This window comes from Coccinella septempunctata, chromosome 2, assembly GCF_907165205.1.
Source record: "Coccinella septempunctata chromosome 2, icCocSept1.1, whole genome shotgun sequence".
NCBI lineage: Eukaryota > Metazoa > Arthropoda > Insecta > Coleoptera > Coccinellidae > Coccinella > Coccinella septempunctata.
Window position 1 is genome coordinate 42870651 of NC_058190.1, and position 27231 is coordinate 42897881.

Sequence of the window (27231 nt, forward strand, 5' to 3'; positions counted from 1 at the left end):
AGAAACTATCAATTTCAGGTCTTAAATGTTTCCATATCAAGAAGATTATCCAGAAGGTCAGGATATTCAACATACAAAAAAGTTCAAAGCATGCCATTTGAAAAAATGTAGGTATTTATTGTCATTTCTTAGAAATTATTTTCTAAAAATCGCCAACAGTAGACTGATTCGAAAAACTGCAAAACTCTTCGCGAATTCACTATAAAAAACCATACGTTTATCTCGAACGGTTTTCAGGATATGATCTCTAGTTGAAAACATCAACTTTTTTTTCAGAAAAAGTGCCCTACGTCAAAAACAAACAGATAAATTATTATGACAATGGGGAAGTCTCCTCAATTTGGGTTATTACTGCATATGCAAGTTTAAACTGAATAATTATGAGTTTCATTGATGATTTTTTCAAATGCACCGAGGAAACTATTCAAAATCATTCTTCAAAATTTAAATCGCTTGGTTTCAAGTTTACGATTTGGCAACAGCGCCTACTATAAAATAAACAGAACAATGTCCGATCAGCTTATTTATAAAATAACAGCTGTTGATTCACAGGCGCGTACTCACTTGCGAGCCTCAACTGCAACCGGCCATAAAAATCCCATAAAATTTTACGACCTTTCTCGTTCGTCGCAGACTTTATAGACAGCCATCTTTGTCTATCTCATCAAGATAATGTATTTGTTGTCCTTTATTATCAAGGCATATTTCAGTCGATGTTGCCAACTCATGCAATTTAAATGAAACGCTTTATTTTAAATACCCACTTTTATTTTTAATTTTTAAGTGCTTAAAATAATTTTTTTTGGGAAACGGTTGAAATGGTTATTTCAAAATGTGACGTTACAAAGATATTTCATAAAAAATTAATCATTTTCGTCAGAAGGAGTTTTCCCTATTGAGGTATTTCATATTTCGAAATTAGACAGAGAATCACCACCTAAAAACGTTCGCATTTTTTTGTAACTGTATGTATCTGAAATTTTCGCGAAAAAAATTTAAATATCCAGATACCTTCACTGCAGAAAACAAGGATCACGTTATTGGAAACGAATGAGTTACCTCGCTCATCTGTTCAGATAACCAAATAATTTTTTTTCAGAATTATCTGGACTGCTAGCCTAACCCAGAAGCTCCGTTTCCTCGAAAATTCGATGTAAAGGCACGTCCAGCCTTCTGAGAAATGTTGAAAAAATCTACAAGTGGCCGAATCACAGTCGGTTGATAAATAATAATGAAGGCGCTATAGATAAGAACCTCTCAAATTACTTAAGTACTGTTCGGTTGCAGTTGGGACGTTAACCCCTTCTTCCCAGGCTTGATTTACAACATATTACTGACATGAATTTCACGCCTCGTTTACGTAGTGATTAAATGACGAAATATAAAATTTATCGTAAGGAATTAATCCACAATTGATAGTGGCACCGTCATTGAAAGACATCCACATTATTTGGTTAGATCCTACCTTTTTATTTAGTGTTCATTTTTTCCGACAGTATATTTGGATAGTCCGTAAAATATAATATGTAGTATCATTTCGATGGTTCACTTTTTAATTTTGCTCAATGAATTCAAATAATTCTAGGCGACCCTGCTACATGGTTCCATTAGTTATTTCTTGAAGTTATCTACAAGTAGAAAATCTAGGTTTTGAATAGACTAGGGAATTTTTGAGGTGTTATTTTTATGTGAGCGTAAGTCTTGGCTGAATTGCCCCCTCTTTAGAGGAGAAGTTCAAGAACCTCAAGAAGGAAAATGGACGACTTCCAGGGATTCTGGATCGCCATGAAAAATTTTTGTCAAATACAGTGTGATTGACGTACACAGGTTGTAATTTTTTCAACCCTGAATAATGCTCAGAAAGGGTTGAAATAATAAACCTCTAAGATAGTTCTCCTCACAACTTTGTTTTGGATGAAATCTTCCTTTTCAAAAAACGTGGCTGGAAATCCCAATTCGTATAATCACTTTTCGATTTCAACAAGTTTTTTTGACGAATCAAGAATTTACGAGAAAAACATAAATGTATTGCAAGCTCATGTTAAATAGCATTTTATTGAACAACAGAAAACCAAAGAATAATTCTACTACTATGCTAAGACTTTTACAAATAAAACAATATGGAACTACAATAAACCTACAAAAAGATTGAAAAAAAAAATCGTTGCTATCAAACCCTAACTTCCTAGGGCTACTTACGACTGTGCGTGCCCTCCTGTGACTGAAGAGACCCAACAATTTTTTTTGTTGATCTTTAGAAGGGTGTTTATACCAAATACCCACCTTAATTTTTAATACGGAATCTCCCCTTACATTATTTCGGTGTTATTCAGATACACCCCGTATAATTTGGTATGTACAGGGTGGGCAAATTTCGTTGTTTTAGCACTACAACTTTTAAACCAGAGGAGATAGACAAAATCTGATACCCACTTCTCGTTCTCTTTTTCTGAGAAACTAACAAGAGTAGGAGTCATTTTTGGCCACCTTCTTTTGTTTTCGAGTTATAAGCGAAAATTGGAAAAATGGCGATTTCGAAATAAATTTATATCTCCGCTAATACTAATGATAGAGCTCTGAAATTAAAACATTATACAGGCACTTGTTTAAGTAGAATCCAGTGGCGTGCTTGCATTTTTAGCAGGATCTTTAATTACGAAGCTATGACCCAAAGTTATGTTTTTTTAAATGGGAACACTAGTTTTCTGTGCAATTTTTTGAACGCTTAATTTTTACTGATTTCAAAAATATATAACATCATATTGTTTGTATCAAAATAAATAAAAGAAAATGGTCAAAAACCTTTTTTCTCAATATTTCTATGGTTTCTACTTTTGATGAGAATACAAAAATGTAGAATCTGATGATTACCACAGTCTCCTTCTATTAGTCCTTTCGTTTCTATGCTTCTTACTTAATTTCTTCAAGATTCAAATTTTGTGAAAATTGGTAAAAAGCATAGAAAAAATGACATTGCCGGAAGGAGACTGCTCTTGTTATAGGAAGCTCTATTTTTCTGTGCTCGTCAAAAGTTTAAACCATAGAAATATTGAGAAAAAAGGTTTTCGACCGTTTTCTATTATTTATATTGATACAAACCATATGATGTTATATATTTTTGGAATCAGTAAAAATTAAGCTTTAAAAAAATGGCACAGAAATCTAGTATTCCCATTTAAAAAAACATAACTTTGGGTAATAGCTTCGTAATTAAAAATCCTGCTAAAAAGGCGAGCACGCCACTGGATTCTACGTAAAAAAGTGCCTGTATAATGTTTCAATTTCAGAGCTCTATCATCAGTATTAGCGGAGATATAAATGTATTTCGAAATCGCCACTTTTTCAATTTTCGCTTATAACTCGAAAACAAAAGAAGGTGGCCAAAAATTACTACTACTCTTGTTAGTTTCTCAGAAAAAGAGAACGGGGTAACAGATTTTGTCTATCTCAACTGGTTTAAAAGTTGTAGTGCTAAAACATCGAAATTTGCCCACCCTGTACATTTTCGAACACGAATCATGAAACAAAATGTGTGAAGACTTCTGTTGTCAAATCTTCCCATTCCCAAACAATACTTTCATTCATTTCGAATGTAAAGATCGTCACTACGAATTTTTTCATCGAGTCTCTTCTGAAAGGAAGGATTTAAATCTATAATAGCCATAACAATTCGTGTCCTGTTTGTTTTATTGATGAACAATATTCTTCTATCACACATGAGAATCGCTAAGTTGAGGATCCTGTGAAAATAAGTTTAGATAAGGGTTTAATACGTCTAGAAGTCAATGCATTCCATTTATGTTCCATCGAAAAAGTCATAACAATTTGATATCTTATTTTTCGTGTTAGATAAACGGAATGAATGATCGACTAAATATTTCGTCCTACGAAGAGATAAACATTGAAAATCATGATGTAATATGAATTGATAATAATTCATTATCACCATGGTATTATATATTATAGGTATGTAAATGTTAGTATCTATTAAATCTAATGCACCTGATTCGGGTACCTACTGTTTGTTTGATTACGCTTTGCGAGTTTGGGTTCATTTTCGCTTCTGTAGACTTCTGTACAGTTATATTTTTTTTATATCAGGAAAATCTCCCTTAAATATTCTCCTCTCATTTTCCACAAGCCACCCCTGCTCATAACTGGTCATAACTCACAACTTCAGTCTTTTGCCTTCCTAGACCTCATGTTTTGTGATTTCAAAGTCACCCTTCGAAGTTTTCGAAAATGACTTTCAAAAATGATTATGGTTTGGATTCTGATTGGAAATATTAATTATATGAGGCCATTATTGAGCAACATTTTAATCATAAACGCGTTTTAAGGTATTTGGCCAAGCATTACATGAAATTATAGTTGTTATTATTCATACTAGTTAGTCACTAACTAGTACAATGACCGTTGACAATTCAGTGATCCAACTGAATATTTTGATCCTTCAACTTTTTGATGTAGGGAGCATTTGAAAGTGGAAATAAACAAATTATACCCAAGTGACTAATTTTCAACGTCGTAATTGCCTAATTGATTCACCACAGGTAGTTTTTCACTGTTTTGACTGTATTGTAACGGAAATATATCATTTAAAAATGTAGTTTGGATGCCACAGTGCCCCTCGTGAGGTAAATGTAGACTACACGTCAAACAACTACGTGAATCATCGGTTGCCTGAACAAATGCGTGAGAATGAATGATGGCTCATAGCCTACTAGAAGTTCGAAGAACTCTAGTAAGCTATGGATGGCTCTCTGATCAACTTCAAGAATGTATTCAAAAATGTTAAATAATATTATAAGTGTGATATTGACGACATAAAAAATTAAACTAAAAAAAAACCGCAAATATCAACTCATTTTGAAGACACTAATTGAAAAATGGATGAACACATTAGAAAATTACAATTTTTTCGTATATACCTATATCAATTATTTACGCTGCCATTCACCAAAGAAATGGCCGAAGAACAATTAAGTTATTATCATATTATCATTTTTTTATTGATCGTTGCTTCTACGCCGACAACGTCGCATATTTGCTTTTCAATCGCATCGACTAACCAACAACCAGTTTGCAACTGTCGCAGATGCAATCGTACGTTCCGTATTAGTATCACCATGACCGATAGAGAATTTTGTTTGAAATTGATACGAGCAGTGAAATCGAGACCTGTTTTATACGATTATAATGAGGAAGATTACGGGCTTAAGAATATAACCGATAAAGTTTGGGAAGAAGTCGCCGAGGAAATAGGGGGAGAAGGTGAGTCTCCATTTTTAACAATTCTGACTGGTCTCTGTAGTGTTCTGTTCCGGCGTTGAACAAGAGATTTTCTACCAATAGCCATAGATGGCGCTGCTTAGCGTTTGTATTCCTAAGGACAATATTGATTTCACTTCATCAAAAATTAAATCTAATCTTTGATTTCACTGATTTTATTTATTATTTGGGATTCAAGCGTTAAAGAATACGATGTAACTCAAAAACGATTTGGAATTCTTGCACCAGAATCATCTAAAATATATAGAATGATAAAGGCTAATACGGGATGTCCCAAAACTCCCAAACATCTTTCTGTCACATAATTGATTTTTCAAGAAACCATCTGTTGATGATGGATGATTGATATAAAATTTTTGTTCCAATAATAATTGTATTTTGTCCTCGATCCAATGCCTAAAGACGCAAACTTATCCTTGCTTATATTTTCAGTTGGACTCTGCAAGGACAAATGGAGGAATATGAAGACCGTTTTCACGCGTCACCTGAAGAAAACCAACTTCAACTCGAACATAAGCTATCACTATTACGAAGATTTGAAGTTCCTTCTGCCCTTCATAAAAAGACCTGTAGTCGTTCAGGACAAACCTAACATCTGCAATGATATCCAAATCGTGTATACCTCTTCACCTCCAAAGGATAGCTTGAATGATGCGGAACCACCTAATCATATAGTATACAAAACGGAACTAATCCATTCAGATACTCTCGATATAGATGTGAAGCATAACGACCTCTTCCAAACTTATTATCAAACTGAAGCTTTTTCAACGCAGTCTCCACGCGTTGGACAATCAACAAATAAGAGAAAAAGGAATGAAAATTTATCTGCGGATGAAGAGATATCGGAGGAGAGAAGAAAGCTGGAGGAAGATTCGAAGAAGGCTTTCCTTCTGAGTTTGTTACCTGATGTCAATCTCATGGATCGCCAACAGACACGCCGGTTCAAAAAACGCGTCTTGGAAATAGTAGATGGAATATTCAGAAGCCATGGACCAGGATAGATGATTCTTCATCGGGCAGTTATTTTTCGAACAAAAACCAGAAGAACTGCTGTTAATATATTGACGAATACTATGTATAATACAAAAATAATAGAAAAGTAATTTTTTTCCTTCAGTTATAGATCTTAAAAAAAATTTTCATCTAAGAACAGACGCACCTGCATTCTCCAAGTTTGCGACTTCGTTACGTGAAAACTAATCTTCGCAGAGAACTCTCGATTTTTCTCTAGTTAGGTAAGCTATTCAAGGATATCCTCTGAAAATTTCATAGATCTCAATTCAAACGTTTGGCCTTGACGAATTTTTAAAGGACCCCATCTTTTTCGACAGTTCAAATTTCGACACGCGTATCTCCCAAAAAAATCATCGTAGAGCTTAAAGTGGTACATGTAACTCTTTTGGTGAAAAATCTGGGAATTTTATCGACTTCTCTAGCTTTTTTCTTTCGGAAGTTGAAGGTTTTACTCAGACTTGAATTTGACCACTAATTATTCATGAATGATTACTTACAGCCTTCTAATTCGGACATCGAAGAAATTTGGTCAGAATGATTATACTCGTTATTAGAAGTACTATTTTCATAAATTTCCCTGATGCCAACCTGCTATCTACGCTCATGGAAAAAACCTGACAGTTTGTTTACTACACTACGATCTACAATAGGCGCAAACGCAAACTCGAACTGGACTAGTTCACTCCCAAGCTACGGTTCCAGTGACTAGTATACTCATTTTTAGTTCGGTATTTTTTACGCCTAATGTCTTCAATGGAAGATAAGCAGACCTGTGTTAGATTGATCAGAGCTGTTAAAGCACGGCCTTGTCTATACGACTACACTTTGGGGCAATTTTCGGAAAAGTACGTTACCGATCAAGCATGGGAAGAGGTTGCACAGGAGACGGGCATGAACGGTAAGTGAGTCGTATCATGGACGCTGGCGTACCAAACAAATACCTTTCACCGACTAGACACTCGACTACAACCAGTTTATTGATTTCAGATTCGTCAGCGATGTTGTTTGGTCTTGAATTAGTCGTTCATCGAAGAGTTGTTAATTTTTTTCGAAATCGTAGAAGGTTCGCGGAATTATTTCATTTTCAATCCCTTATACAGGGTGTCCGGTGATCAAACCGAAACTATTCGGGTTATCGTTAGTGCCAATACTGTCAACCGTTTCGGTTGTGGACATTTACATTTTTTCATGTAAAATTTTCTGGTGACTCTGCCACCATTTCAGTTATTCCATGATAAATAATCAATTGACTATTGAGACTTTTGCGTACACCCCAAATAATTCGAAAGTCAGTGACTAGTCCCTATATATGTATCTTCGTGTTCACTAGGACTTCATTTTGTTATTAATATTACTAATGTAAAAGCTTTTGACGAATTTTTGTTTCCATTATTGTACAAAAGATTATTATGGTACGTTGTGTTGTATTTTCATGAATTCAAATTTTTCAATAAGCAGATATACATATTTTACGAAAAATTGAGACCTTTTTGTCCTTTTTGGGCTAGTTTTCATACAATTTTTTCGCAGATTGCGAATCTGCGATCAGATTAGTATTTGTAATTGTTATCATTAGTTTTCTTGCAAGTACAACATAAGAAAGGTTCATTCCGGTCCTGATTCGAATTTTATCTTCGGTTTTTAGAGTATTTTATGAAATTTTTCTACGAAGTAATTGAAGTAAAAACAATGTTATTTTTTGATTACCTACCATTTCTCATGGTTCATACTTTCTTCGGGTGAAAACTTTGAAAATAATAATTTATTTTTCATATAATTTATTTATTTTATTCAGTTATAACCGTAATGGTGTCAGCAACTTTTGGATTTTTCTCTCAGATTTCAACTATGAGCTCAATTTTTTATGATTGTTATATGAGGTGAATTATTCTCACGATGACGTCACAAAGGACGTGAAATTATTTTTGAAAATGTCATTTTTCCATTTTCCAATGGATTCATATTCAGCTGTGAAATTCTTCTAATAGATCCCATATCAATATATAATGTATGTTTATGATTAAATCCCGACTTATACGTCAGAATCTTGTTCTTGAAATATCTAGAAGAATCCACAGATTACAGATTCTCTCTGTAAGTTGTGGAAGAATCTAGCTCTTTTGGCTTCAATTCGGTATACCATTATATTATGGTGGATGCGCTATTCTATATTCATTCGAGTTCGATTCTGATCTGCTCTATTGAAATTTGAAATAAACCATTCATAACTATATATCGATATGAATGGGCTATCTATAAGTTGTCAAGCTCGTCAAGGTTTTAGTTTCATTTTATTCTTATCAAACGAAAAAAATACAGGGTGGTAAAACTGGTATATCACAGTCTTAACGAAATTAATTTATTGCTCAGTCCGTCACTGGAATGTCGAAGGTGGATAATTTTGTTTTATTTACTATCTCTAATTTATGCTTTCTACTGATTGATCAGAGTTCAATTGCTACTTACCTATATATGATGTTTGTAAAGAATAATAACAAACATTGTAATAAGCTATTCATATTCATGCATCACCTTTGATTAGTAACTTCATTAAGGAATAGAAGAATGAAAAAATTAACGTGAAAGTGCGGATTTCGCTAACAAATTTTCCCCAATTTTTCACTGAAGAACTGTGGTACCAATAATCGTTAAACAAAAAGATAAGATTTCTTAGTACGGACCTGCAGATTCGAAATAACCCGGAATTATGCTCACTTTCTCTCCTCGATTTGGTACACCCACAGTGTTTCATCACAAAAATATAATCAATGGAAAATCCAAATGATTTAAAATTACAATAAAAACTATTTAGTGACAGAGAATTATATCCCTTATGTACCTACTATGTATTGGTTTTTTGTCGTTTGCCACTTGAAATTTCTCAAATACTGTATTCCACCCACTCATAATGGAATTATTCCTGATTGAAATAACCATTCTTTTTCAGCCTACAAGTGCAAAGAGAAATGGAAAAACATGAAAATCGTTTTGAAACGCCATCTCAGGAAAGGAGTCATCAAAAGGAGAAGGAAGTATTACTTATACGATTACCTAAGATTTGTTATACCCTTCATGAAGGTGAATGATCCCCAAACATACGTTTCTCGACCAGTCAGCGATATCGTACAAAACACAACAGATGAAGATCCGCTCTTAGCAGAACCTCAAATTCAAACAGCAGAAACATCAACGAAGTGCTCCAGTCCCACCATTAGTTTCGAAATACAGAATAATTCATCTTTAATTGACCACACATACAATAATGAGACAGTGGTACAAAATAAAAATAGAAATATGTCCGAGGAGCATTGTGAAATGCAAGAAACGGAGATGGAGTTGATCAGTAGCAGGAAGAAACAGGAAGAAGAGGCGAAAAAATCGTTTCTTATGAGCCTGTTACCGGATTTGTACTTGATGAATGGACAGCAGACGAGGTTTTTTAAGAAGTGCGTTTTAGAGACAGTAGAGCAAATATTGGATGGCCACAATCAGAATATATTAGAAAACTCGAATTACTCACCCATGTAATTCGGAACATACTGTAGGATAAACATGAAAATTTTTTTGTCAAAATCATGTTGAACGTTTCGATACTCTATTGTTGAAACTTTTTAAAATTTTTATTAATAGGAATGTTATTTCTAGAGTGAATACATAAAATGGAGTAAAAAGTAACGCACAAAATTCATATCTTCGGAATTTACTATTTTGTAGAAAAATGCTCGAATAGCTCAATTTTTATTTTGAATTTGGTACGTTAATAAAAGGATTATACATTTCCGCATGACAAACTTCTCACGTATGCATGGAAAGTTGTGTAATTTCAAATAAAAACTGACAGAGCATTTTTCTACAGAATAGTTGATACCAAAAGATATTAATTTGGTGCGTAAATTTTTTGCGTTATTTTTCACTCATTCTGTCTGTTTTTTTTTGTGAAAGAAATGTTGGATTATCTGTTTCTGTGTTTCTCTTTTTCTAAGCAAGAAAATTGCTTGGGGACTAAGTTTTTTTCTTAGAATGGCCTTCTGTGATGTAGATACCAGAAATATATTATTTTCGCAAACGATCGGTGTTTTTTTTTCTTGTATCGGTTGACATATCAATCAGATTGGTACAACTTGCAAACTGTATACCTCTCCCAAATCTGAAAGTGTTTTTTTACCTCCCACTCATTAGGGTGTTTTCTAAGATGGATTCATCACAAATAAAAAGTCTCCTTATTTTGAAATATTTTCACCTTATTTATATAACTGGGAAACAACAAACAACATTAATTTCTAATAATAATCAATTCTGAAGTTGCATCTTATTTTTAATTGAAACTACTATGTAACAAACTAGTTATTAGTACAATCTGGCGTTCACTTAGATCTATATACATATAGTCAGTAGCGTAGTCACTACTACTACTACTCTATGACTACTACTTTCGGGAATTATTAATGGGGATAATAAGTATTTTTGTTCAATACTATTTCATGAATAAGGTAGTTTATTTTTAATTATTGAATGAACATCGTTTGTTTCATTGGCAGTCAAAGGAGATATAATATCTATATGTGTTACCTTGCAAACTACCTGCGAGAAATTTCCAACTACGCTAATGAATAATTTCATTATCGTTATTTTTAACACCAAGTAGAAAAGAATCTCCAGGAAAATAGCAGTAACGTTGCATTACAACCACTCAATTAGCGCTAATAACGAACTGTCCTCATGAACAAAAATCACACCTGAATGAATTTATGCAGATCCAATTACTCTTACATAATGGGTCGATCCATATACCTACGAACGTTCCACTAACTTTCCAGAGAAAGTACTCGCCTACAAAACAGACAAAATCTAGGATTCTTGAATTTAAACGGTCATATCAGTGATAAATAGGACCTGTTGAATTATTCATGAGTAAGATTTATATGATTATTTACGTTGTCCAATGTTTATGTTCCTAACAGAAGAATTATGTAACAGCTCAGTGGCCAGCAACCGGAAATAAATAATTCCTGCGTGCCTCAGATATTCGAGAAAAAAAACCAATTAGAATTCATTCTATCATTAGCAGAATTAACGTGTAAAAAAGATCATTGTGACATTGCAAAATTCGAACTTGATGAACCCTGTTGATATTTATATACAACTAAGAGATGAAGCACAATATTTACGAAACTTTGCAAGCAAATACACCAACGCATAACGCATCTGATTCGATATTTTTTGTAGCTACTGTTCTCAAAGTTTTAGTGGAAGTACGCTCAACCTGTATATTCAGAATTCAATACTGACTTAGTGACAAGTAACTCTTATGCCTCATCGTACTTGCATGCACAGTTCTATGAAAAGCGTCCGTTTTGAAGATATCTACTTAAGTACCTACTCAGTTACTTCATCTTAAGCCTGTATAGTAACAACTGTTCAAAAGAAGAACGAAATGGGCAACAAAACGGCATTCCTATACAAGGTGGAATTTGATAACTGGTAATCCAATGAAAAGTTGAGAAACTTCCTGCTGAATCACTCTGTATATGCCTATAATTCACAGATGGATAGCTTCTTCATCATTTACTGCATGATATTTACATAAGCAGTAAAACCACACTCACACGGAATTACCGTATATAATATATTGGCAAATTCCCAATCTATTCGCGAAATGAACAACACATTTCATAAACGTCTTGTTGAAAAATTTCTCCAGTTTATAGCAGGAGTCGCAATTGGAATTTCCGCCTGATTTATGTCTCATCAGTCATATCAAAATTTTTGCGTTAGCAAATAAGGTACGTTTCGGTGAAAAAGAGTCAATTAGCTCCCAGAGACATGAACCTGTTTTCTGTATTATTTGAAGTCATAGAAGTGCTCTTTCATGAAAACAAGCATTTGGAAGCGTTAGCATGAAATGATGATCTTTTATGCTGAATTTAGTTGGTAGTTCTGGTATAATTCCAAATAATACACATACATCTATATGTAATATTATTTGGAAAGGGAGTCTATGAATAAAGAACCTCCCCTCTCTTTAACTGAAAATATGTGAGAAATCAAATTAGTTTATTAGCATCAACGCATTCACATCCTGATTTTTCCGAAACAAAAATATATACCCAGTTGGCCATTTATAGAAAACGCTTCATTTTCGAACCTCCGCCATTCTGCAACTACTCCTGAAATTCAAACGTAAACAATGTCACCATTTTCACCCTCAACGTCTCAACTACAGAATGCTCCATTTCCTATCTGTATACAACAATTACGAAAAGCTTCCTACACCTGTTGTCATACATTATCTCTACAATTAAGTTTGAAATCCATAGAAAAATTAGACCACTATACTTTTTGATTATATTCATCATTTTCAAACACTGTGATTGAAGTGAATTCATCTCGTTTTACTTTACTCTCCTTTGATTTATTGAAACGTGTCACTCAAAACTAACATAACTTTGATGTAATGGCTCTAATTGAAATCTAATTGGTGGGAAGATGTTTTCAAACACTGATGCTAATGTTTCTGCTTTTTTCGCAGACGATCAAGAACGTATCACTGCGTTGAATAATAAACCTTTGAATCGTTCCCTGACCTAATTGTTTTTTGTGATTAGAGCACAATAAACTGAAGAATCTAATCAAATATTGGTTGGAAATAATTAGACTCCTTGAATTCCACATGTTCTTAGAACCTTTCATTTGCCTATTTGGTCCTTATTCTGAAAATCATTCTATCAAGTATCCATTTGTTTTCTTTCCTGTTTTCTATTCGTTTATTATATTTTTCAAGCTTCAAAAAGCAGCAACTCCTGGGTCAGATAGGTTCTGCTCCTAATCCAGGTCTTCTTATCTCTGGGTTAGGGGTTATTGGACTCAGGTTGACAATGAAAGTGGAGCAGGAATACCCCATATTTACGTATCCGTGTCAGACAGAGCCTCAAATGGAAAAATTCTCGAGAAATGCGGCCGACTAGGTCTTCTGAAAACGTGATACAATAAAATCCCCATAAATTGATTCAGTTTCGTAAGACCACATCGTATACTGATAGCAGATACCGAAGAAAAGTGAATGTGATCTTCCTGATTCCTGAGTAACGAATATGAATTCCGACACTTCCGAGAAGTTGAATAGAAAGTGAGTCTGTTATAGCAGTGGATTCTTGTATCTGCAAGTGTTATGTTTGTAAATAAGAATCGGGTATAACCATAGAGCCTCTGGTTGAGACAGTAAGTGGCTGCTGTCGAGACCGGTAGTGAGGAAGTTATGTGATCACGATTATGCGGTCGAATTTTCGTTTTGCGATGGGTCCGTGATTTTCGTGTTGGTTTTGATTTTTTATAGAGATGTGTCTTTTAGAATAACCAATCAATTCAGGTATTGATTGATTCCTTAGGCCAGTATCATAGAGGCAATTTCATCGCCTCTAAAAAAAATTTCGAAGCATATATTATAACCGAAATATTTGAAATACGAATGTTTCTGAATGAATGCGAAAGAAATTAAAAGTAGAAAATGTCATATCTTAAATTGGTCAAAACCCATTCAATTCGAAGTTGCAGCCCTTTGAATATAAGGGAATTTTTTTTTCATTCATTAGCTCAACTGTGAACAAATTTAAATTAATGTTTTGGCAGATTACTACAGATAATATAATGGTTGTTTCTGAGGATTATTAGATCACTGTTTGAAGCAACAAGGGGCTAAAGAATCAACCCAAGTGATCTCCATTGAAATATTAAAGAATAAACACTAATTTTAAACGAAATAAGAATAAGATGCTTTTAGTGAAGTTTCATCTAGTTGCGAGCAATGTTTTAAGTGTTTATGAAATTCTCTTAAAAGTTTTCAAAATATTTAAGTGGTGATTCCTTGTCAAAAAATAGTGTGGATCTTTCATATTTTTTTCTTACAAACCATTCTTTAGGAGCGAGAAGGTAATAAAAAAATTCTATGATGTTCCTCTATAATTGCAAGGGGTAGAAAAGGTCAAATTTAACAAAAAACATCTCTTGTAACAATTCATCAACAGGGTCGTAGAGTAAGTCGTATACAGGCTGGAAATATCTTAAATTTACCTATATAGTAATTTTTTTTCGAATCCCTTTTGCTCCCACAAAATGATTGATATTATTTCTGTGCGTTTTCTAGTTTCTAAGAAAAAAATTGCTTTTTAACTCTTAGGGGGTATATCCAAACAGGGGTTGCTCAAAATAAAATGTTATATGAAAGATCCACAGTATTTCTTGACAAGAAATCACCCTTTAAATTTACGTTAACCCCATTGTTTCGAAAGTGAATATCAAACAATAAATGTCCGAAACAACGAAAAAATTCAACTGGGTTCAATTAACTTCTCTCATAATCAAAGTCCACTAGCCACAATTTTACCACTTAAATTTTTTTGCAACTACACATTTATAGGTATATTGATCGATGTTATATAGATTTGATTTCACTAATTTTTTGTGGGAGGAACTAATACTTCCGGATTATTTTCAGCGTATGTACCGAGTAACTTCAATGAACTATGTCCATAATTAGCCGAATGAGAATGAGGACTTGTTCTTTATATGACGGAAATTATCCTAACAGAAATACTTTATTATTATTTTTATGTTGCACAATAAATTGTATTAAATCTGACTGCGTGTAATTAGAAGGCATCATTCTCGTAAATCTCGCAAATTACATTATTTATACTATGATCAGATGAACTCAAAAAAAAACTTGTGAATTATTAATTTGACTCAACGCAAAAACTCTTAAAGGTTGGTTAGGAATAAACGGGATTATTTCTCATTCGAAATAACTTTTATACGGTAGCTTAATCCGATTCTTCATTCTACTTGTTCATTTTCTGGAGTGAACATCCAGTAAATTTTTGTGAATTGAAATGAAAAACTTTTGGGTGTTCTCAACTTTCTTCTTAAAAATTAGCAAAGTGCTTGCTGGTATGTATTTTTATTCAAAATCGGGGAATTTTTGTGTGAAAGCAGTGTCAATTAGGTACTCAATTGGCCAATAATTTTGTCCCATTTTAAGGTTTTTATGAAATGAAAATGAGATTTCAGAGCAAAGGTTAAAACATGATAAAACAATTTAATGAAGCTTCTCATACTTGTAAGAACTTAAAAGTGTAGGTAAAATGCTTTTTATTACAATATATTGAAAAGAACCATGATACCTTAGTCAGCTAATGCAAGAGAATTATTCGTCTTTAGTTTCGATGGTATATCATAAAAGTTTCATAGCAAATTCCATCGAATTATTTCTTTATTTTTTGGTAAAAAAGCATTTATCGCAAACTTTTAATTAATTTTTGGGAATCAATGAATTATACCCCACAGAACTTGGGATTATACATATTAGATATTTCAAATATGTATATAGAATACTCTCCATAATTAGTTGACATTCATCATCAGTAGTAAAAATACCTCAGAATAATGCTTGATGAATTTTACATCAATTTTGTCGGACAGTATCAAGATAAAATTATTGCACACTATACAGCCTCAATAAAAAGAACATATGAAAAGTATATGAACACCGTATATAAAGGTAAAATCTAAAAAAAATGAATAATGAAGACGAGTATGAATTGATGTAACCACGGTGTGAGTCTGCAACTTCAAATAAATTTAATAAATCAAACTATTGTAGAATCAAGTTACACATTAGTACCAAATATCAAATTTTCAATCCTTGTCGTTAAAAAGATATTTTACAAACATTGACTAATTCGGAAATGAAGGAATTTATTTCAGAGTGAAATAATATACCTTTCCAGAATAGTTATAAAACTAGTTGAAGAAATCATAGAAGTCATATCTGAAATTTGGGACACTCTGTATAAAATTTTCTCACACCAAAAAGAACTCCATCTAAAACACTAATCGATTTGTCCGAACATATTTACAACAAACTGTCTTTGATTGATTCCAAGTATATATATATACATTGTATACTTACGTACATTGATAAATCAATTAATAATATCCTCACTTCGTAATTTTTGATAATAACCGAGATGTAGGATAAATGAAATTATTTCAGATTTTTGAAATTGGATTTTTTTTATAAAAAACTTTTATTGGGAGTTTATCTTCCAGAATGAAGGCATTCTAATGGTTCTCAAAAATTTTTCACAGAATATATATCTCTTGAACAACTCATTACAATGATAGGACTAAAATCTCGGCGTTCCTTTAAAGCTTGAATTTTCAATTTTTTTCCCTAGACCACTATTCTCATTCTGCTACCTTGTAGGTACCTTTGTACCCATATAAATTTCAAATAAGAATCTGTTCTTTCTTCAACAATTAAACGACGGTTTTTTATTGAAACCTTCGGTTCTAATTTACCCCATCTATATTACGTACCTATATAAACGATGAAATTACTTCAATTATAGTTTTAATCGTTTAACATTCCAGTTTTTGTTCTGCGCTAAGAATGAAAAATCTCTCGCAAGTCTCGAACCCATCGATCGATCAAGATCGACATTAACTTGTGTCCCCGGCGAAAGAAATAAACTGCAACTTTTTTTAAAATCGTCATCTGGACTCTTGAGGGCTATACCAGCTCGACTCTTAATTTCCCTCATGTTTACACTAGCAGTAATTGAACTAGTTTATAGTGAATATAAATAACGAGGCTTTCGAATCCCGGTGCGGACAGTGAAAATGGCTGTGAAATTGAAAATTGTGCTGTTCCTGTCTACGCTCTCATCCCTCGTGCAATGTGGTAAATACTCCTTTGATTATTAGCTGGATATTGGCAATTTTCTCAATGATACACGACAATATTTGGAACTCAACTACGTGTTTGGGATAGGTTGATAATGATACTGACTAATAATAAAATATAATACAATAATAATTGTATTTCAGTCCATAAAAATCAAATAATTCATGGTATTAGGGTGAAACATTGCAAAATTGCAATACATGTATTCAAATTTCCATTTAATTTTAATTTTAATGAGTTTAAACATCTCTTCTGACTATTAAATTTGGCATCTCGGATATAATCGAATTATCAAAACTATTATCAAAATATTGATTTTTATGGATTAGCATCATTGATTTTGTGGATGATTTGAACATCAGGTAATCTCTCTTGATTAAATTGAAGAAATTTTAATTTCATTTGAATTAGATTGAAATGATATTCTGATTGTGTGAACAAGTTAAGCTTCTTAGCATTATCACTGCAGTAAATTATTCTCTTGTCCTTTTTATTGCAGAGGAAAATTTTCCTATAGTGGTGAGAAAATATGAACTGGACGACCCAGATAAGTGTAGCGAAAATAATGGTATATTTTGCAAAATATCAGTCACCCTTGTTCCACACAACAGCACCTTCGACTCTAGAGCTTGGAAAATAGTAGAGGTATTTTTTTTTATTTTTGAAATTAAATTTGAAAATCTATCTGTCAATTTTTTTCAAAAATAGTGGTCAATAATTAATCTCCTTCTACGGTCAAAAATATTCGGGGAAGACCAAATATGTAGTATTTTTTTCGAATAATTTTTTTCGACGGAGCTAATGTCCTACAGAAATACAGCCCTTCAGCTTGATTTTATTTTCGACCACAGTTGAAATTACGTAATTTGGTATGCATCTGGAAGCTCAAATTACAACTGTGAGAAATGTGAGCATAGCATACTATGAAAATTATTGCTCGTGCGAAATTTGATTTTCGAAAAATTCCCAAAAAGATGGGTTCAGTTTAAAATTCGTCAAGATCGAACGGTAGCCGAATTCGATCAAATTTTGAGATTTATTACCAGAAGAATTGCTCTTTCAGAACATGTGTCCCATTTGAATCTACGATTATTTTTCTGTCACCTTTAGAATCATTAAATAAAATAAAAATTTGAATTCCCCGCCAATATTTTCATTCGTAGAATACTGCATGTAGTGAAATAGTGACAACTAATTCTGAGGCACCCTGTATATATTTATGCAATCGTTCAATCAACGATTATTTTCAAATCTTCCTTCAGAATTCCAAAGAAGAAAAATGCTCATTTCACGATTATTTTATTCCAATAATTGTTCTTAATTCTTTTCTTTCTATATTTTTTCATCTTATTGCACATGAGTGTTTCAATTTATTTTTTCCCATTCTTCCGTGCATTTTTTAGCAAAAGTTCGATGTTTTCTCAAAATTTTTATTTCAGGAAACTTCACAAGATTTTCGTTACTTTGATAGAGCGAAACTCCTTCATGGTCGTTGTTTCAAAAAGTATCAGATAAGAACGTTGAATCAGGCATTGCAGGAAGAATACTCGACCAGATACCTAAACGAAAGTCTCCATGGAATTGTGAACAATTTCAGATGCTTCGAAAAAGGGCGTCTCATACTGGACGATGTAGACTACTGGGATCTACTTTTTGGGTATGTTCTATTTCACTCAGTTCACAAATTATGATAAGTTACTACTCCTTCAAATAAGTAGAAAACCTTTTTCGATATAAACTGTCCACATTAACGTCGTAGAAATCTGATTATGGTTAAAAAAAAGATCGAATCAACAAAAACTGGTTCCTACGAAGCTCCAATATAAAATGAAAATCCCAATCAATTAGAGGAAAATTTTCCAAAGTGACAATTGATTGAAAAATTACTACTATTGCAGAAATAAATGCCAAGATCCAACATCGCGTTACTCTAGTAATTATAATTTACTGAACTTCTCGAGTGTTTTTGTGGTCACCGCTCATTTCAGCTAATTTAAATGCCTATATAGCTTTTAATTTCATTATCCTTGCTTTCTTATCTTCAGATCGATTGCCGTTATATATGGATTGTTTATGGTTGGTGCTACCACGTATACATACCTGGCTGATCATGAGAAGGGTAAGAATGAACACATGTAGAAAATAGATAAATTCCAGAATATACGACACACTCTACGAACCGGATGATAAATAAATTTTCTTCTCAATAACCGTTACTTTCCGCAAGAAATTACAAGAGACCTTTTTTGCTCCAAATGAATCAATCTATAAAAAAAAATTTTTTCAATAATATAATTTGAATGAGGAAAAAAGGTTCTCGAGAAACAAATTTTAGGGTTGGCTTTTTCTACCCCTTGAAATTATAGGAAACACCAAATTTTTTTGATTTCCTTCTCGCCGCCATAGAAGGTCAGCTCAATTTAATTCCTTTTAGTTCTAGGTTTTTAAGAAGAGATTTAAAAATTGCTTCACAGATAACATCTTTAGGGGACTGCATCTAAGCAGGGGTGCTAAAAAAATTATATGAAAGACCCACAGTATTTTTTGACAAGCAATCACTAAAATTTTTTCGTAACTATTCATCTATATACTCTGTTTATTTTCAATATTATTGCATGGTTATTTTGCTTTAATTACATGAAAATTCATGTATGCACACTTGAAAATAATCGAATTCCATAATGAAAGAATCATGGGATTTTTGAGATCTCTGAAAAAACCCGTCAGAAAACTTCTATCTAAAATAAACAGAAGATAAATGAATTTATTATTATTTTTATCTTTCATTAAAAAAATTAGTGAAATCTTTTAAATTTTTTCTTTGGTACATGAAACTATTTGTTCGTATTAATGTTTTTTTTTATTTCCAGATAACTTTCTGGTGAAAATATTATCGATCTTTTCTTTCGTAACAATATGGAAAGAACTGAAGAAACCTATATTGAACGAGGATTTTCAGAAATTGAAGTCCATACAAGGACTTCGTACATTGACCATGATGCTTATAATTTCAATGCACGCCTTTTATGGGAATATGTTCACATTTTTGAACAACCCCGAGTATGTGGAGAACGTAAGTATGTACAGTTGGAGGAATCATGTGCTGATTATTTTTTTAACCGAGCGTCCATATAGGCTTTTCTCGATTTAGTCCTTCGACGTTATAAAAAAATGTTATGAAAGCAAAATAATTTTAATTTTTCTAGATTTACTCCAACATCATCACAAGGTGCTTGGTAACAATTTTCACCTTCTTGGTACAAACATTTTTCTTAATATCAGCCTGGTTATTAACGATTCAGCTGAGCAATATCATAAAGAAAAATGGTGATCTCACATTCAAGGATGTAGTCATCCTGGGAATAAACAGATATTTCAGGTAATAATCGCCCTACACCAATCCAAAAGGAAACAAATATAACTACTTTGATCCCTAATTTTATTGAATTCAACAGATGAATGCTAGTTAGAGAAACAAAAAATTCAACAATAGTTTTTCCATGAATTTGCATACCTACAATATCCTTCTTATTCAATTTTGTTGAGTTTCACCCACTAACAATTAGGTGAAAGATAAACAGGATTATACATCCTACATATTTTCCTTCGTCAATTATTTCACGTCAACAACATGAAAATATTGTGTTTTTTTTTCAGACTATTACCTGTGATTATAGTATTACTATTGGCTCTAAGAAGTAATCTCACATTCGATGTCATATCATACATAAATGAGGACATTGCAGAGAGAGAAGTGGAAATTTGCAGATACTACTGGTGGAAAAATTTACTGTTTATACAAAATTTTTATGAATCAGACAAAATTGTGAGTGGTGCAATAGGTCCAAGTACATTTTCGATATGTTTCTTCTATTTTAGTGTTCAGGTGTCACTTGGTATTTGGCAACCGATTACCAACTCTATCTTCTGACTCTAGGGTTGTTTTACGTGGGCCAAAAACTGAAAATTTCCAGAAAATACTTGATTGGACTCACAATAATTACAACTGTAGCAACACAAGTTGGTGTAATAGCAAACACAAATTTTCAAGGCTTCATGAGGCTTATACCAAGGTGAGTTTCTAATTTTTCCATGCAATATTTGTTGCCGTTACACAAAATTTATTTTCGGTTGATTATCTTCAATAATGTCGGTTGCCAAATTGGATAATTCCCAATAACAAATTTTAAAAAGGATACCTCGAAATGATAAAGGCCCTGAAGAGTTAAAATAATAAAAGACCTGAGGTATAAAGAATAGCTGACAAAAAAGATATTCAATTCTTGTAAATGTGATATCTGTAGTAGTAGTAGTAGAATTACTAAAGGCGACTTACTCCTCAAATTGCCATATAAAATCCATCAAGAAGTAATAAGAGCAAATAAAATCTAACAATGTAACAGTAAAATTAAGCGAGTGATATATGGGATATATTTCTTTTTATACCCATGTACGATAATTCAACATTACCTATGGCTACGCTATAAACTTTTTCATTTTATAGGACTGCCAATCTGGAAGACATGATGGTGTCAAACGCTTTCATTTGGTCGTACATCCCAGTTTGGTGCAATTCGATAACGTACATGGTAGGAGTCATATTCGGTACAATATATTTCAAACACAAACAAGAAAAATTGTTCGAAGAAAACGTGAGTCATATATTAACACTATGGTTGTTCGAACTTTACAATGATGATTAACTTTTAGCACAAGAAGATATTATGGTTCCTGGGTTTCTTCGGCTTCCCAATATTGGCTTTGGTAGCCGCATCTTATCAATATGAAACCAGGATCTATGAAATCTTGGTTTCAATTCTTGCCAGGCCCCTCTTTGGCATTGGAATTGGCATTGGAATTTTAGGGATGGCTACCAGGACTGGTGGTAAGAGATTATAATCAAAAGAGTTGAAGAAAATCAAATGAAAAATTTCGTATTCATATTTTGAAGGATTTTTACAACTTTATGTTTTTTCAGACAAACCGATTCTTCAAGAAAAATAAATATATGTTTTTCTGTTCATTTGATTCCGCTTAAAACTGTCTTAAATGAAAGTTTCACATATTTACTCATAGATTTTTTAGCTGCCTTCACTTCTTCTGTTTCCAATGAGTTTTTCCTATTCGTTACGTTACTGTTATCCTCCGTTGACTATTACCGAAAGAAACAAGTTTGAAAACAGCTCATAAACTTTTTTCTAATTCATTTAAATCTCCTGAGGTATTCGCAGAATTATTTTTTGACGTCACCTCCATTAAGATTTCTAGAATATAACTGAATTATTATTGTTCTTAACATTGACCATAGTTTTAAATTATTCGTGGTATATTGGTACATATGTACTTTGCATAATATTGTTGATTTTGTGGTTTTTCACTATTTGCTTATGTATTCAATGGATATGGCCGATAATTGATGAACATATATAATAGAGTAATAAAACAGTGTTAAAAATAAATAGTAAAAACTCTATTACATGATTGTCACTAAATACTCAAATGAATAAATTTATCAATAAATCCAGCTCATAAAAATCGAACTTTGAATAACAATGGGAGAGTAATTTTTTAATGATTGTCGTAACAGTCTCAAATTATTCTGTTACATGAAATTCTGCAGATGCGCTACATACTCCAGAGTAATGAATTTTTTTTTCAGGTCTGATAAAAATAATTTTAGAACTGAAACCTTTAGTATTTCTGGCTAATTTTTGCTATTGTGTATATTTATCCCATTACGCATTCGTGTTCGTGAGGATATTGCGTCAAGATGAGATTGTAGACTTATCCATGTTTTATATAGTGAGTATATACATATATTTATTTATATCTCCCTCCTCTTTTTGTGTTTTTTTAGCATTTTTTTTTATGATAAGCCCACTCGGCAACAGCTCTAGTGAGCCAACTAATGAGTTATTCATTGGGTGAAATATATTTTCCCGATATTAGAACATTTAATTTATTTTCACTTTCTCCTTTCTGAAGATTCAAAGAAAAATTGCAAATATGAATAATTTCATCCATAGATATGGTTTAAAATTTATAGCTAATTAGTTTTTGATGCATTACTGATAAAATATAATTATAACAGAAGTTGTGATCTTCATCCTTCTTATTTTTCAGGCAAAATACACATTAATCGACTACACACTCTCCTTCTCGTTTGGTGCATTGGTGTACATGGCTGTGGAACATCCTTTTATTCAACTACAGAAATTGATACTTCCGCAAGTGAAAACGAAAAAGGAAAGCATAGAAGAAACGCCAAAACCAACGAAAACTGTAAACACGATTTCTGCTTGATTATTTGAGGAAATAATCGAAGTCCAAATCGAAAGGCTACTTTTTTGTAGCTTCAGTCTGACCAAACATTATGTACATATTCAAGTTCAATTAATTTTAAGTAGTTATATGAATTTTATTAATAAATTATTTAAACAAAGACTGTCTTATCTTTCAACAGAGATATACAAAGCGAAACTTGATATGAAATATAAAAGAAAACATGATCCAGTATATTTTCGTGGATAATCTTCAATAGACATATTACGAAACATTTTTTCTTGAAATGATTTAAAATTCAATCATACACCAGGTTTATTTTGTTCAACATTATGAGCATTTTCCTGATTTTAGTATAGCGACAGTGAAGTATTATAAAAAAATGAAATTTTCAAAGGGTAATTAGGTGATTGTAAACATTCGGCGCAAAATATGGTGAATATTATTCGATAAAATTAAAAAAAAATTTGCTAAAATAATTTAATTTAATACACTCAACAGTCTCATCATACGTCGATATAATAATATACAAAGTATTTACAGTTATTTACAAATTTAAATAAACATTTTTACAATATTAGAATGTAGGTAAAGTCAGCTTTTAATTGGCGTCTTTCTGTTCTACGAATGGGATATTTTAAAATCACTTGAGAATGAAGGCAAATTTTGAACATCACAGTTGCTGGATCTAGCTGAGTCAGATGACTCAGATGGACTCAAGTTATTGGCTCCAGAGGAGAATTTTTCTCTTCTATCACGGGCTCTCCTGTTTTGAAACCAAATTTTCACCTACAACATAAAAAAATAAGATTGATCTTATCTGATCTGAGTATTAGTATTTGTAGAAAGATATCTACCCATAATAAGGATGAAGCAGAATGAAAAAACTCACCCTTATATCTGCAAGTTCTAATCGCTTTGCCAGTTCCATTACTTCATCACCGGTTAGATATGGGGTTTTTTGAAATTTTTCTTCCAAAATATTCAGCTGCTGACTCGTGAAAGGTATCCTTGGGTGTCTTCCCATTTGACGCTTTTGGGGAGCTTCTTTTCTCTGGTTTCCTACGCACAAAGGACATTCATTCAATCGTTGAAAACGAAATAAATATGAAATGAATTCTCATCCTTATTCAAGTCATTACCTTGACACGTTTAAGCCACATTAAAATAAATTTTAGAAGTACTGCGCTATATAATTGAGTATTAACTCAATGACTTTATACAGGATGTTCACTGAAGATGCGATATGGGGTGCCAAAATGGGACCTTCTCTCACATTCACTTGGGTGAAATTGAAAGGGCAAGAGATATTTCATTAAAACTTTCGATATTCGATATGTTAACACATATTCCTTCATAATGCTTTGTAATGGGTTTAGTTTACAGGGTGAGCGTTACCAGCAGAAAGACTTCGAGATCTTCTGATGATTGGTCTCGGTTTCCCAAGATCCAGGCGACAGAAATCTGCTTCAGGGAAAGAAATAAATACAAGCAATGTAGATCGGTAATAATAATAAACGGCAGCACCACAAAACACTTTTATATAGATCTCAACTAAAGCTGATTTTCTGAGGAATATCTAAATTGAAACAGAAATTTTCATCAGACGGGGTTGCATGTTGCATTGTTTCATCTCATCATCAAGAAAATATGGTCATCCTACTGTTCGTAGAATGTGCAAGGCTGTTTTCAATTTTAGGTAATTTTTTTACGGTTGGGTTTAGAGTTCAGAGCATAAGACCAAGAGTACCTCGACAAATACGCCAAGGTTTTGCAGGTTTTCTGATTCAGCTACGAATTTGCATTTTGCGATGAGTTGAGGTGGTTTTAAGTGTTGGTAACCCCTAGTAACACTACCAGCTCTTTGCTACTAGTAAGGGATAGAAGAAGAATATCAACATATCGAAAATTTTAACGAAACATCTTTTTGCCTTTCAATTTTATCAACGAAAAGATGAGCATATTTTAGTTATATAGATTAATCAGTTGATTATAGTGACCAAATTGTTACGAATTTTCAACTCAATGTTTTCGTTAGTTCACAAAATTTGTAGTAGATCACCCTGAACAATAATATTGCAAGTCCCTAGCTTGGAAAAGTAAATCAAAGTAAATATACTCGGACAGGTTGATTAGTGTTTTAAATTGCGCCTTTCTTGATGGAAGAAAATGTTATACAGCGTGTACCAAATTTAATATATGACATCATCGATAAGTTGGAGACTAGCTGTATTACAAAGATGAAAGATGCAATCCAATAGCAATAGCAAGAATCATAAAACCGATTGAATTTCATATTTCTTGAGAGCGTGAAATCATGGGCTTCAGCTATTTTCTAACAAAATGAAAATAAGAGAAGATTGGTGAAGCAGATTACAAGCAAAAAATAAAGATGAAAAACGAACTTACTTGGAATCTTGGGGGGACAATACCTCGTACATTGCAACCACGAAAACTGATCAAAACTCAACTTCACACCCTCGAAAACACCTTCGTTGAACTCTACTTTGCCCCTAGGCTTACAATTCTCCCCCGCCCTGTTCAGAATATGATCTATGCTGAAATTCGTAAAATTCGAATTCGTCGAAGCTGGTCGATCCGCGTTTTCGCTATTTCTTCTATTCGTGGTCATGGTTCGGACTTTTCGGCATCCGGAAAAGAACTCTCCTTGCCCGAATTGGGTTAGCCTAATTTTATATAGCCCCTCCCTTCGCGTGGTCCGAAGATTAGAGCCAGATCCGATCTTGGGTGAAATTAGGCGGAAGAACAAGAACCAGAAGATCTAATTCGGTTACCCACAACATAAACACTATCGGGTAGCATCATGTTATTGTTGTAACAGATTGGTTGAACAGGGGCTCTTACACTCCGCCCAGAAAAAAGACCGGCCATTCGTGAAGCCTGAAGGGGATGAATAATTGGGTGAAACTGATATTGGGGAATAGGGAACAGATGTATCAAACCAATTTATTAAATGCGGAATATGAAGTATTTTGGTAGTATCTCATTACATGATTATGTTCACGGTTGGTAATACTAAAGGGGCTACTCGCATATACAGGCTGTGACGGTGTGGATGGCCTATTAGGCGTTTTGGGAAAATTCAAGGTAAAATTGTTCTGAAAATTTTGAAAACTTGAATAGATATTGGAGCCGACATGTTTATTTTAACATTTTGAATGTACAGGATGGGCAAAATTCGATGGTATTGAATGGCAGCTCTGTAATCGTAAATGCTTGGAAAAAATCGATCCCATTTGGCTAAAACCGCATCCCTATATTATCCTCTTTATGTGGAATTCAGCATAGTCGAAGTTATTTTTTTACTAAAATCCCTATGTTTTCTTCACATTTTCCAATTCCATAGCTTTTTTTGATTCAGAATATATATGTCGTTTCAATAAAAAAAAAACTCAAAAACTAGTTGATAGGATATTTTCATTGGTAATATGACAATTCTGTATGATTTTCTGCACAATCTGCCCCTGCAGAAAGGATAATTTAATAATATTGTTTATAAAATATAAATGTAATTTCAGACAAACTTCGTTTCAGTTCGTATTTTTGAGTTTTTTTAGGGGCATTTTTTATAAATGCACAGGCTTTAATTTTAGAATTACATATTGCATGTTGAAACATATAGTTAAGCAAGCATAAGAAGATATTTCAAACAATGGGAAAAAATAAAAAAGGGAAAAATAAAACATGAACATAGACACAAATCGATAATTTGCCTTGAAGTAACACAATAACACAAATATCTTCAAAATGAAAATGATGACTCTACCTATTTTTCTATTCTTATTCCAACAACATTGAGTATTATTTTGGTAATCAATTTCTTCAAACAAATCTGAGATTCAACATTGCATTCTTGAGAAAAGTTTCTTACAACTTAC

At 32.8% G+C, this 27231-nt stretch overlaps 4 protein-coding genes across 5 annotated transcripts; 3 read left to right on the top strand and 1 right to left on the bottom strand.

Moving 5' to 3' along the window:
• Positions 1 to 5072: 5072 nt before the first annotated feature.
• Positions 5073 to 6405, top strand: LOC123307573. Its single transcript, XM_044889937.1, has 2 exons — positions 5073 to 5274; positions 5725 to 6405. The coding sequence occupies exons 1-2, from the start codon at positions 5130 to 5132 to the stop codon at positions 6294 to 6296; spliced, it is 717 nt and encodes a 238-aa protein (XP_044745872.1). The 5' UTR covers positions 5073 to 5129; the 3' UTR covers positions 6297 to 6405.
• Positions 6406 to 6980: 575 nt separating this feature from the next.
• Positions 6981 to 10376, top strand: LOC123307321. Its single transcript, XM_044889576.1, has 2 exons — positions 6981 to 7207; positions 9257 to 10376. Exons 1-2 carry the CDS (start codon positions 7054 to 7056, stop codon positions 9835 to 9837), a joined length of 735 nt encoding a protein of 244 aa, XP_044745511.1. The 5' UTR covers positions 6981 to 7053; the 3' UTR covers positions 9838 to 10376.
• Positions 10377 to 13561: 3185 nt separating this feature from the next.
• On the top strand, positions 13562 to 23492 carry LOC123308247 (O-acyltransferase like protein-like). Of its 2 annotated transcripts, XM_044890836.1 has the most exons (13): positions 13562 to 13675; positions 16738 to 17047; positions 17550 to 17695; positions 18490 to 18707; positions 19096 to 19169; positions 19921 to 20123; positions 20257 to 20429; positions 20708 to 20876; positions 20930 to 21123; positions 21555 to 21702; positions 21761 to 21935; positions 22710 to 22852; positions 23174 to 23492. In XM_044890836.1, exons 2-13 carry the CDS (start codon positions 16987 to 16989, stop codon positions 23351 to 23353), a joined length of 1884 nt encoding a protein of 627 aa, XP_044746771.1. In that variant the 5' UTR covers positions 13562 to 13675; positions 16738 to 16986; the 3' UTR covers positions 23354 to 23492. The 2 variants fall into 2 exon arrangements, with proteins under 2 accessions (XP_044746771.1, XP_044746770.1); XM_044890835.1 differs by lacking the exon at positions 13562 to 13675 and having other exon boundaries at positions 16703 to 17047.
• A 454-nt stretch (positions 23493 to 23946) lies between these two features.
• On the bottom strand, positions 23947 to 24433 carry LOC123308659 (homeobox protein H17-like). The gene is made up of 2 exons (XM_044891419.1): positions 24225 to 24433; positions 23947 to 24121 (listed from the first exon to the last, which is right to left on the bottom strand). Exons 1-2 carry the CDS (start codon positions 24357 to 24359, stop codon positions 23954 to 23956), a joined length of 303 nt encoding a protein of 100 aa, XP_044747354.1. The 5' UTR covers positions 24360 to 24433; the 3' UTR covers positions 23947 to 23953.
• Between the last annotated feature and the right edge of the window lie 2798 nt (positions 24434 to 27231).

Coding starts and splice junctions, on each gene's coding strand:
- LOC123308659 (XM_044891419.1), bottom strand. CDS start 24,359: ATGGGAAGACACCCAAGGATACCTTTCACGAGTCAGCAGCTGAATATT. Junction 24,122..24,224: donor TAGAACTTGCAGATATAAGG/GTGAGTTTTTTC, acceptor TTTATGTTGTAG/GTGAAAATTTGGTTTCAAAA.
- LOC123307573 (XM_044889937.1), top strand. CDS start 5,130: ATGACCGATAGAGAATTTTGTTTGAAATTGATACGAGCAGTGAAATCG. Junction 5,275..5,724: donor CGAGGAAATAGGGGGAGAAG/GTGAGTCTCCAT, acceptor TTATATTTTCAG/TTGGACTCTGCAAGGACAAA.
- LOC123307321 (XM_044889576.1), top strand. CDS start 7,054: ATGTCTTCAATGGAAGATAAGCAGACCTGTGTTAGATTGATCAGAGCT. Junction 7,208..9,256: donor ACAGGAGACGGGCATGAACG/GTAAGTGAGTCG, acceptor ATTCTTTTTCAG/CCTACAAGTGCAAAGAGAAA.
- LOC123308247 (XM_044890836.1), top strand. CDS start 16,987: ATGGCTGTGAAATTGAAAATTGTGCTGTTCCTGTCTACGCTCTCATCC. Junction 17,048..17,549: donor CTCATCCCTCGTGCAATGTG/GTAAATACTCCT, acceptor TTTTTATTGCAG/AGGAAAATTTTCCTATAGTG. Junction 18,708..19,095: donor TACTGGGATCTACTTTTTGG/GTATGTTCTATT, acceptor TCTTATCTTCAG/ATCGATTGCCGTTATATATG.